At 40.6% G+C, this 12,371-nt stretch overlaps 1 protein-coding gene across 1 annotated transcript in view; it reads right to left on the bottom strand.

Moving 5' to 3' along the window:
- Positions 1-594: 594 nt before the first annotated feature.
- LOC104626407 (thrombospondin type-1 domain-containing protein 7B-like) overlaps positions 595-12,371 on the bottom strand; it is a gene marked incomplete at both ends in the record, with an annotated part of 103,517 nt that continues 91,740 nt past the window's right edge. The window contains one exon of the mRNA XM_010294322.1: positions 595-773. Within this exon, the coding sequence (XP_010292624.1) occupies positions 595-773 (179 nt within the window). The remainder of the gene's footprint in view (positions 774-12,371) is intronic.

Raw genomic sequence — 12,371 nt, 5'->3', positions numbered from 1 at the left:
AATAAAGGACAGGCAAAACTTAATAGTACTTCATCAGTGTTAATTAGTGTTGAGAATTAATCAGCAAATGCAGGAAATCACTATTAGTTTTGCTGAAATGCATACAGCATTAAATAGCATTTAAATAGATGCTGATCTTTTTTAAAGAGTAGCAATTTAGAGACTACTTTCCTCTGATGGGATACTTCAATATTGAATATACAGAGATTAATGTTCAAGGGAACTTGTGTTGAAGGGAAATGTTGCTAAAAAAAGCAATATATATTTAACAAATGTTTTTGCAGCAACCATAGTCTCAGAGAGAATTAACGACTTTTAAAAGATCCATGACATCTGAGCTCTCTGATGCTTATACACTGTCCAGGGCGGGTTATTCGTCCAGGGCTCTGTGTTTCAGGTCAAACCTTGCTGTTACATGAGCATCTCCCCCTCCATCCTCAAGAAGTTTGAGGATTGCCTACAAAATCTGACACAAGGTGGGATCCCAGAGACAACTCCTATTTTTAATTTCTTCACCAGCACATTATCTTTTGATCACAATTAAAAATAGAGTAAACACAGAGAGATTTCTGTTGCTTATTTAATGCCGCTCACCTGATTCTTGAGATCCAGCTTTGGGCAGGGACGACCTCCATTGTAAGGCTTCTCCTTAAGCCACCTGGATCGGACTTTCACCCCTGGTCCACAAGAAGAACTGCAAGGGGACCAACTGGACCAATCGCTTAATTTGCAATCAAACGGGCAAGGGACCGTGCAAGATTCTTCAATGTAACCTAAACCAAAAATTTGAGAAAGGTTTTAATCACCACAACTAGTGAACTCCAATCCTCTGATGTCTCATTGTAATCTGTGTAACTCACACAAAATGAGAACTTCTTAAAGTTGGCAGACTGACAACACCGTCCTAACATGAGATTATGATACTTGTAAAGAACAGAAGTGACTAAAACTAATTTCTACTTGGTTTAGCTCAATGAAAGCCGCCATAAAAGTGACTGATGTAAAGGTCACACACTTGCAAATGTATCTGTTGCGAAGCTGGTGGTCACCAAGAGGTGGTGATTATCTTCCCTATAAGATTGTGGCCATAATAGAATCTGGAGAACTAAGCGTACCACCCAATTTTGTACTCCTTTAGTATTATGCTAGCCATCCCCAGAGCTGGCACAGGCAGGGAGTTGGAGGCTTGCAGGATCAGAGGATGGTGGAGGCACCAGAGCTGTGCTCCTGGCAGCTCCCACAAGATACGCCGAGGGACCTGCCCACAGCCGGCCAGCTGGAACGGTGTAGGATTTGTTTTTGGGAGAAGCAGATGAAGCACGCTTCCCACTTCTTTCTGATAGTTCTCTTTACAACTCTTTTGCCTATTCTGGGTTTCACAAATGGCATTTTAAAGCTTTGCTTTTACCTTAACCTGGCTTGACATAAAAGTCCTCCTAAGATCATCACCTCTCAAAAGCAGAATACCAGACATCTGCAGGACCAACACCTTGCTGAATTAAAACCCAACAGGGTTTCTCAGGGAAAAAACAGAGTTCATCTATACAGGCACAACCCCACAGCGGTTTAGGAGCTTGCATGTGGGAAGAGAGATTTTGCAGAGCCCCATGCTGGCCATGGAGCTCCCAGTGTGCAGAAAGGCAGTGGAGGGTGGCTGAACCCTCAGGGTCTCCCAGGGAATTACTGGCACCAGTTCTCGGTTGGCAGTGTGGAATAGCTCCTGCACCTTTCTGCATTCATTCTCCTTGAGTTTCTATTAGCTGCTTGTCATGTCTGTATGTACTATTTTAATTTAAACAAAAAAGAGATTTCATGTTAGACCATGAAAGTCAGTGGCTGCTAAGATCAGCCTTTATTACAGGTGGCTTCATCCCTCTAACAGCTCTGGCAATGATGATCCTGGAAATAACCGAATTCCAGTCCTACTGTATTTCTGCTGTTTCTCATTTTTACGCCCTTTCTTTCTCTTTGGAGTTCATTGCACTCCCTCTATATTCCTTACCTACAGAATACCAAATTAGCTCATTCAATTACTCTTTTATGAAGAGTTTCCCTACCCTGTAAAGGTGACAGTCAGGGAGGGGAAAAAAAAAAACACCACCAACCAACAAACCCCAGAAAAACCCAACCCAGAAGCAGCTGCCCTCCAAAACCCCGAGACAACAGCCCCAAACAACCGGGAAGCACCAAGGCTGAGTAAGGCACGGAGATTATTCTGGCCTGGAGCTGGATTTACTGTCTCTGCCATACACAAACCTGCTGCTGACTCCAAACCAGGACTGCGTTACATCCTGAGCATCGACCCACAGCAGCAATATGCTGCCTCCCTCCTGGTCTTCATGTTGAAGTCAATACCAAGAAAGGTTGCAGATTTATTTAGGCATCCCCCACTGGAAATTATCCTCCTTCTAGAAGTACAAGAAATACTGATGTTGTTTTTGTAAACAGTGCCTTAAAAAAATGCTGGAAACAACAGTAGTACCCTCCTTCAGGTCAATGATGCTCTATTTCTTCTCTCTTTTTCCTTCATGATAGTACAGTTCCCTCTTCGTTTACGGTGGCCACCCCGTCGCCTGACAGCTGCAATCATTTCTCCCCTGTAACTCATGCTGTAACTCTTGGCTAAAGCTGCAGACCTGTCCCCATACGGTGTGCTCTATCCACTCTGCTACCTCTTATCTTGCATTGTGTTGCCTTTCCATTTGCAGCTCCAGAGCCACTGGAATTAGGTACCTTAATTATTTCCTACCCAACCCATTACAGAGGTGTTCACATGTTTGAGATATTTCAACTTTGCATGTCTTGTATTCTCACCTGAGATTACACCCATGCACACACACAGACAAGTATTTCTAAAATAGACTTGCTTTTTTTCCCCAAATGAAACTCCCAAATATCCCACTAGTATTCTATTCCACCTGCTTAGGTTGCCAGTCAAAGCAATTCATAATACATTATGATAAGTAAAAGAAATTTTCTCATGATAGATTTATGAGAAGCATTTCTTAGGCAGTTCTCCAAAGAGTTCTGTTCCACCACTGTATGAAATATCATTTTTCCTTGGTCTGTGTGACAGGCTAGGTAATTAACTCTCAACAGACACAAAGAAAGTGCCCTGTTTCAAAGCAGGATCAGACAGAGGGGTTATCAACTTATCAGTGAAGGCAAAATGGGCTAAACCTTTTGGCAGTTCAAGACCTACCTCTATAATAACAAGAAATGTAAGACAAAAAAAAAAAAAAGACATAAAAGGAAAACGAAGGAAAAGTTACAATAAACAAAAGTAGAGGAACGTATTGTACTCCATCCCTGGGAAGTGGTGTGGGGATCCCCCAGCGAATCACAGAATTTCTAAAGATGTTGCCAAGAGGCCAGCTCATTACTTTTTGAGTTTCCTCACCCATATTTCTAAATTACATTAAGTATAAACAAATAATGGCCAGCTAATAGAGCATTAAATTACCATCGTGCCCAGAGGAAGCTAACTCTCCATACTAAACAATGCTACAGAATCAAAATAGGAATATAACTGTCTTTCAAGCTCTTCTCACAGGCTGACATTATTTATTCTATCAATCACTTGAGGTTAATCCTATGCCAAGATACCCATGGATCAAAGATTTCATTCAACAAAAATTTTCCTCCAAAAATCTTTATGTGATATATCCTCTCTGCTATGATAGAATGCCTTTATGGCTATTTTTTTATGAGGAACTAGTAAATAATGTTGTACTCAGCTCATCCACTGCCTATGAGAATGGGATATCTGTTTTTCTTTGCAGGAGCCAATCAGGGATTGGATTCAGTTTGGATACCCAAAACAATCCTAGTATTGGGATTCCTAGAAAACTCGTAGCATGGGCATGGTGCCTAATACAAAACCAAAAGAAAAAAACCACAGGAGATAATGCTATTAAAACAATGTGTTAATAAAGAATTCCACACTCAGGCTATTATCCAGAGAAATACTGCTTACCGTATCAGAATATGTATAAAGGAAACAGCATAATCAAGGTTGAGTTTACTCAGCTGGTTTTGTCAGTGTCACCCTTAAACATCTCATTCACCCATCATATTCCCCATTTTTCTCTCCTCTACAGAACCTGATACCAAAAATTCATGGAGTTTCCTCATCACTGAGTTTCCTTCTCCTCAGCCCTGCTCAGCCTGCTTTCTACATATTCTTATATTAATTCCTTTAACCTCTTTTTTTTATTCCTCAAAAATCTCAAATACTGCTAAACTAAAGCTCATTTAATTTAGAAACAACAGATGAGAGTCTCTGTCCTATCTGAACAAACAGCAGGCTCCTGGAGCTGCACACACAGATGTCGCAGGAGGTAGCGACCGAAACACCAGTGCATGGGATATTTAAGTAAGCACTTTGAAACATACTACTGGGAATAGTCCTGAATTGGCAGGAAAAATGAGCTGGATGATCAAATAAGCCTTTTCTATGTTTAAGTGCTATTGTTTTACTACTGAGACACTGCTAACATAATGGGATGAACAAATGCATTTACCTAGGCTGCACAGTTCATTTTACTATTATTTATTCATTAAGAACAATGTGCTTGTTGCTCTACAAGCCACAAATGAAGTCTCTTCCTTTAAAGTGTCTATAATAAACAAAGCACCCACAATTTTACGGTTGGACTCAATCATCTTAAAGGTCTTTCCCAACCTAAATGATTCTATGATTACATGGGATGTACTGGGAAGGCTCAAACACATGATGTAGGAACTATTACTCTTGTCTCATTTCTTCTGTGCATCCCAAGAGATGAAGCAATAGCAGGGTGATGAATAAAGTGAGGATGATGGTCTGGTGGGTGTTGGAGGTGAAGGCTCAAATACATGGTGTTAAAACTGTTATTCTTGTCTCATTCGTGCTGTGCAACCCAAAAGAGCCAAGGCAATAGGAGGCAGCTGGACGATGGGCTGGTGGGTGTCAGCGCCGCAGAAGCACGAAGAGGCTGTGGATTGCATTGCAGCATCGGGGGGACAGTTTTGCAGCAGTACGATTTCTTTCCTACCTACCCAAGACGCAGCACATATCACACCAGCCACAGCCAGCCAGGGGCTGCAGCGTCCTTCCGTGTCCCCCTCTATATTTGCAAATGGATTGTCGTAGGAAAAGAGGCAATTGGTAGGTTTACAGGTTAACGTAAGACACTGGCATCCACCTGATTGTTGCACTCCCAAATGATAAATTTGCTGCGGGTGTAAGGTCTGTGCACAGCATTAAACAACAGTGCCAACAGAATTCCAAGAGGCTGACTTAAAAGCGATTCAAAAATAAACATTTCTCCAGCAGCTTTGGAAACAGATGCACTTCTAATTGAATTGGCTTTAAACTCATTTGTATCCTCTCTAACATATTTCATCATTTCGGTTAACAAACTTCTAGCCGTTCCACCCTTGTTAGTAAACCTTGAGGTGCCTCATAAAACTCAAGGTCGTTACTACGAGAGGGACAATTCTGTGCATCACCGCAACTGCCATTGGTAATAACACCAGTAATTTCCCTTGGAGTCTATAGGATAAAAGAGATCACCCTTTAACAAACAAGGGAGCAGCAGAGTGGACAGTGACACAGAAGAAATGTTTCTAATTACACAGACCAAAGGTAGAGGGAAAAAATTTGATTAATTTTTCAATTAATATTTACATTCATTTGGTTACTGACTGTGAAATATGTAGAATAACACCAGTAAATCCACATGGTGCTAAAAGTCCAATAGCTAAAGCCTTTATAAGGGAGACCTGAGGGACCATGGCACTTGGTGGGCCAGATTCTGCTCAGCTGAAGCTTTGGGATCTCCTGCAAAGCAAACCTCATGTTTTAACTCAGGTTAAAAGTCAGCATTGAGCACAGTCTGCGGTTAAGAGACTAACTCCACCAGCTGATCATAGCTCTATGGTTGGGGTTTCCCCAGTGTGCCATGGATAAGGCAGCCACTGGCCATGGGCCACACGGCATGACTAAAGGCTCCAGAAGCTTGTGAGCTACAACGGGTGCACGTCTTCCTAAACAATCCAGGTCCAAACATTTAAATCCTGCTTCAAGGGAGAACTTTATTAACTGAAGGAATCTAAGCAAAATAAGTCTGGGAGTCTTAAAGCTGCTAACAACTTCAGTTGCTTCTGAAAAGGATGTAATATTGCCATGGCACAAATGTTTAATTTTTTTTTTTTTTTAAATATACAAGGATTTGAGAGATTTTATGCATTATTAGTTTGCTAGCTGGGAAATTTAAGAGATAATCTAATGAATACATTCAGTAAATGCACAACCAAAAAACCCAGAAAAGTAACTTTCACATCAAATATTCTGCAAAGCTCAAATAATAGACCCCCTTAGCTAATTTATTCCCGCTTGCTCTTCTCAATAGAGCATATACTCTTGTTATCTTGTAGCAGACTGATTATAGTTTCTAAATAGACCAGAGAGGACTTGTAAAAAATGCTGGTAAGTTTAACTCAACATTATTGTTATTGAAATTCATCCAAAGGTTGGTTTTATTGCTCAATTTCACAGTCTCTATAAATCCTGACAAGGCAGTTGGGTTGATGCTGACTTTGCATTATGATTCCTAATTTCTTTTGATTTAGCATTACAGTTTTCTTCTTTAAAGAACTTGCAAGCTTATACTTTGAGTTACATACAAACCCTAATAGCTGATGTATTTAATCTTTTAACTAAATAAGGAAATCTCCATTAATTAGCGCATTCCTTGTAACAGATTACAGAACAAGCTGAGAACTCTTCCAGAGAAGAGAGCCTCGTCTGCTGCCTTCTGAGTGCAAATAAATAAGACTTCACAGTGTGCATGCAGCTCACAGGGAACCTTCGATGCAGACAGGCAGAAATCCACTGCACAAATCTGTCTGGGCTCCAAAACCAGCTGTGGAAATGATTCCCCCTTCTCCCAGGGCTGCTCCCCCACAGTGAAGGGCTGGGCCAGTCGCTTGGGAACCCTGAAGTCTTAAGAAAGTCCTTACTAAAATTAAAAAAATCATCCACTAGGATCAACAGCAGTTAGGGTAGTAGCTCAGCTGTTTTTCTATATACTTTGCTCATCATCCTGCCACTGGGAAAATCATCTGCTTTGTCCAAATAAAACTGAGTAGCTTTGTTTTTCTTTATCTGTGTCCTCATCCGCTGTATATCAGGAAAGAAACTCATTCCACTGTACTTTATTATGAATTGTTTAACATGTATCTTCTTCAGGCTACTCAATTCATAGTAAAAGCAGATTTTTAAAACAAACCTGAGATTCTGTTTATATTTATTGTTGTTGTTGTTGTCGTTATCATCATCATCATCATCAGAGATTTGTATAATAAAATAAGGCTTTTTTTAAAGGCTGAACACACTTCCACAATGCATCACAAAGACAAAATTAAATTGTCCACAGACCATCAAATTCCCCTCTTTCTCCTACATCTGACTTCTCTCAGAGGCCCAATTGCACCGTAGCTCTGGAAAAAGATGTACATTGCAGAGTGCTCTGAAGATCAAGATAGACTTGAGCAATTTGGACCAGGCGAGAAGCATCTTCCAGAGCCAAGGGTCCATCACTGGCAGAAAGCTGCTGCCAAATGTCACCAAACATATCTGCCTCCATCAGTAAATCATATATAGCCTGAAAGTCAATGGTTTCAGGCTCTGCTGGAGCACACTAAGAAACTCAATTTCAGAGTTCGGGGCTCTCTGAGGAGACCATCTTTCTGCCAGTTCCTAAAGATAGGACATTAGGCACCGTCAACACAATATGCCACCTCATTTCAGCTGCCAAGCTGTGACCCCAAGACACAGACAAGCCTCATTTAGACAACTTCCCTCAGACAACAACGCGACGGTCTCCATTTTACAGAATGGGAAACACTGATGCATTTCCTTTGTATTCTGATAATTAGCATGTACTGTGCATTGTAATACTGCTCTTACTGCAGATAAAATAAACCACCAGATGACTCTGCAGAAGAAAGGAACACAAAGCAATTAGATCCACGTGCAGTTAATGTTATCAAGGCGGCTCATAATAACATGAAAAAAAGCTTACATTTCTTTTCTTCCTTTTTTTTTCCCCTTTAAATGTACGTTCCTAGTACTTTAATTTAAAAACTCAAGAGGTATTACCAAGTGTAAGGGCCTCTGTTTAAGAGCAGGTCACACAGGCACTGAAAAGGCAGGGAGAAGCTTCCGAGCCCACAGTGACCTCCGCAGCCTCCCTCCCTGCCGTCACAGGAGGCGAGTGACACAGTGACCCCTCAGATCAATACATTTAAATCAATACGCTGCCTCAATTCCTTCTCATCTCGTTGACACTAAATGAGAAACCTAACTACACGTTTTAATTATACCGGCACTGTTTTAAAGATGCCACTAACCATTACTGACATTAGGAAGATCTGTGAGCGCTTTTCCAAACGCCAGGTAGCTGCCACAAGGTCCAGCCTGCTCCGATGAGGAGTTTCACTCCTGCTATTAGAGGTCACCTTGCTACAGAGGGATACAAAAGCATTGGACCTTCTTAAATAAAGCTGTACTGAAAAAACATCTGACGAAACCAGGATTTTAAGAAAGGGAACAGTCCTGGTTTTTCACAGCTTAGGCACAGGGAGAGCAGCACAACTCATTCAGGTGATGGAAAACCTTGAGATGGAAATAGGATGGTTTTGTGATGTTAGCAGCCCTCAGCACAGAGTACTGATGTACTGAATTCCTGATAGACTTTTGTTTCAATTTTGCAGCGTGACTTTGAGCACACTGGTTGTGTAGTTCAATATCCTCTGCTGGAGGACTTCAATGAATTCAGACAGAAGAAGAAAGCGATGCAATCTTGTTGAATAATACGATTTTTAATGGTCACTCCTCCATGTTGTCAAATACAAATGAGATTCAAGATTTCACAGAGGGAATCTCTCTCTGTAGTGAGGGATATTAGAAGTTTTGCAAACCAAGCTCTCCGTGATTTAATTTACACCATCCTCATTTGCAAACCTTGGAGGACAGAGAGATTTCGAAGTATATCTCAGACCCAGGAATAGACTAAAGTAGGATAAATTCTCAGTTACTCATCAATATCATTATGATAATCCTTAGGGCAGACCGAGCTGAAGTTTAATTTTACCCACATTTCCTAATTCAGGCATATATCCTCAAATCTTCTAAATCCAGCTGTTGCTGTGTTTCTAAGTTGGTCTCCCAAACTCTTTGATCAAGCAGACTACATCAGGCACCTTAAAAGATATCCACTACCTGCCCATCTCCGCCTTTCATGCTAAATTTATTGCTGTATGCAGTGCCCCAGCAAACTCCTTCCTGCTCTGGCAGTCAGCTCATTTTATTCAGACATTGACCTACATGCAAAAAGTGGAATTCTTCTTTTTGTAGGACTCTTGTTCCATACAAGGAGAAGCACATGATGTTGCGTCTGAAGATTTTCAGAATACGTCAGACGTGAAAGCCCTTAACACTTCATTAAAATCCACTATGTCCAGCTGCCACAGGGCTCCCCACCAGCAGTAAAGATATGAAATTGTGACTTTCCACTTAAAAATTGTCATCCATTTATTTGCCTGAAAGTCCTGCTCATCAAGAGCTGTATAAAAGACAATCAGGTTAAAAAAATGTGAAAAAACCCCACCACATAAGACCTGACAGGAGTCTTGTGAACTCCCACCAGTACATGTCACTTCCTCATACAGCTACACGTCTCAAAAGGATCATGATGTTCTCCACGAGCAGTGAAGTGCAGAGGTCTTAACACTACAGTACATAATTCATGAAAAGGCTTAGGCTAAAATGGTATTTCTTCATAATTCCAATATAACATATTAAATGGAATGACACACAGGGAGAAAATGTTAATTCTAAATCTATCTTTGTATAGTAACATTTTATTAGAGCTTTGCTTCATAACAGGCTGCATTTGTGATAAATGCGTTATTAAGGCCAAAGAGATGGGCCACAATTCAGAGAAATACTCTTTGAGTATCTGTAGCCTACTGCAGAAACCAGGGCAGTAGATCGCCCAGTGCATTAACTTGCTATCAAAGCTCTCCTAAACCTCTGATAGACTATTTCTACACCGAGTTACTATTTCTACACTAAAAACGTTCCCAGCTCCCATGGAAGAGCTTTAATCAACCTGTCAAAAACAGAGAAAAACTGACTGAGCCTAATAATAGAAACAAAGGCACGGACATGAGCAAGGCTGGGCAGAGGTGGTCCAGCAAATGAAGGCTGATGGTGATCTTCAAACACAAGAAAACCTACTTGAGGATAGTAAAAAATCGTTCCTTCACATAGTCTGGTATTGCTGTCTCCTCACAAGGGTCATTTTATGGAATGTAGCAAAAACCATAAAAGAAATTTGAGAAAAAAGACATGCTATAAGGGTTTATATTTAGAGCCAAGGAGTAACAACCGTCGTCACTGCCTAAATGCAGCACCTACAGAGGATGCTGCTCAAATAGCCAATCCTCTAAATACTTCCTCGTAAGACGCATGCTTGCTTTCTGTAAGAAGATAAAGATCTAAAAGAATGTGCGTTCCTACGCACTAATGCCTCAGGGGAAGTCTTACATGACTTTAAATAAGCTTCTTTGATAGCCAGTTTGACCCATTCAGAAATAACATTTTTTTGATGGCTTTTTACCTTTGATTCTGTTGCCAGAAAAAACATAGAGAACAGTAATGTCTGAACAGCTGTCTTCTGATTCAATTTCATTTGATAATTCTTTTAACATCCAGGAAGGAAGAACTTGGCCAAACTTTGTTATGGTGAATAGATTTTGGAAAAAAGGAAAGGAAAAGATAAGGAATAAATCAATGCTCTTTGAGCACCGTTACAAGAACAGTATGTAAAAATCCTGTAGTCAAACAAGAAATGGAGGGCAGGTCCTTTACGGGCTCTGTTTCTGTGCTTACAGCTCCTCTGGGCAGTCACAGCTGTAATTAACAGTGTCACTGCACACCCAAGGAGATGTGCAGAAATGTCGGAGAGAGGTCCAGAGGAGAACCCAGCTGGGATTTCAGGGCTAAATTTAGAAGCTATTTAGCTTTGAGATAGCAGAAAACTAGTCAAAGGTGACACTGGTTTTGAAGAGTTCTGAAATGGGAACGCAAGGGTAGGACAGCCTCGTCTGCAGCTGGCAACACCTTTCAGCCACCCGTGATCCAAACCCAGCCTTAATTCCCGTGCCAGGGGATGGAATGGGCAGAAAATAATGTGAACTTTTAGCTGAAACTTTTTATTCAAGCAGTCCTTGAAAAGCTTTGTTCTGGTAAGTAATACAGTCATTTTTCTGTAATAAAAAGGCCACAGAGAGATATATTGCAATGACACACAGGGGAAACCACAGAGAGAAACAGGAATACTGTAATATTTAATTAAACCCAAATGCCAAAAGAAGGGTAGGGTAGTCTGAACACGGGGTCTACATGTTATCATTAACCAATGGTGCCAAGACCAGCTACTACTCCCACACTTACAGCGAGGAGGAGGCATCCCAAGGCTGTCACATGTGGGGTCTGGAGCTGGGAAAAGGACAACCTAGGCAGGGTTGCCCACTTTTCTTGTAAAAGAAATGGGGCTGTCAAGAATTAAGCCTCCAGAAATAAGGCCTCATGCATAAGATGTTTGCAGGATGCTGTTTATAGAAATACAGAAACCACTTGAAACTAAAACTAGTTGGATTCTGGAATTAATGGTTTGTGCTAAAAAATGAAATTTCAATATACAATTTCATTTAGACTAAGAATGAAATTAAATACTTGGGAATATTTTCAAAAACACAGGTGAAACTTCTGTTCAGAATAGTTTCTATTTCTGAAGATTTTAAAAATAAACTGCAACCATTTCATTCTTCCAGATGTAGAAAAATGTATGCCACAGTAAATGTCAGAATAGATACACTTTCAGAAATAAACAATCATTTATTCAATGTAGCTTTTCCAATTTTTTTTTTTTGCAAAATTGTTACCTTGCAGGAAAGGTAAGTTTGCTATCAGTCCAGGATAGACTTGGGTCATGTTTCTTTAACCTATAAAGCTCTGCTTATATTTTTTTGAGCTACACAAATACCATTTTGGAGAATGGTTTAAAATCTAGTGATTAAAAGCTACTTGAAAACAGCTAATTTTCTCCTAAAATAACAGTACGGGGACTCACACACCACAGGGTTTCAGAGCAGGTCCTTGTGTTAACTCACAGGTAGGTCACGCAATGTCTATCAAGCTAGTGGCCAGGATTTTCATGTAAGGTAAAGTAAACCCCAGATGAAAGCCCCGGGTGGAAACGGAGCACTACTCTGGGCTGACCTTTTAGAAAATCAAACTTCATGAGACTTGATACCAC

This window comes from Phaethon lepturus, unplaced genomic scaffold, assembly GCF_000687285.1.
Source record: "Phaethon lepturus isolate BGI_N335 unplaced genomic scaffold, ASM68728v1 scaffold719, whole genome shotgun sequence".
Lineage (NCBI taxonomy): Eukaryota > Metazoa > Chordata > Aves > Phaethontiformes > Phaethontidae > Phaethon > Phaethon lepturus.
Note: the sequence above shows the minus strand (reverse complement) of the source record. Positions and strands in the feature narration are given on the sequence as shown.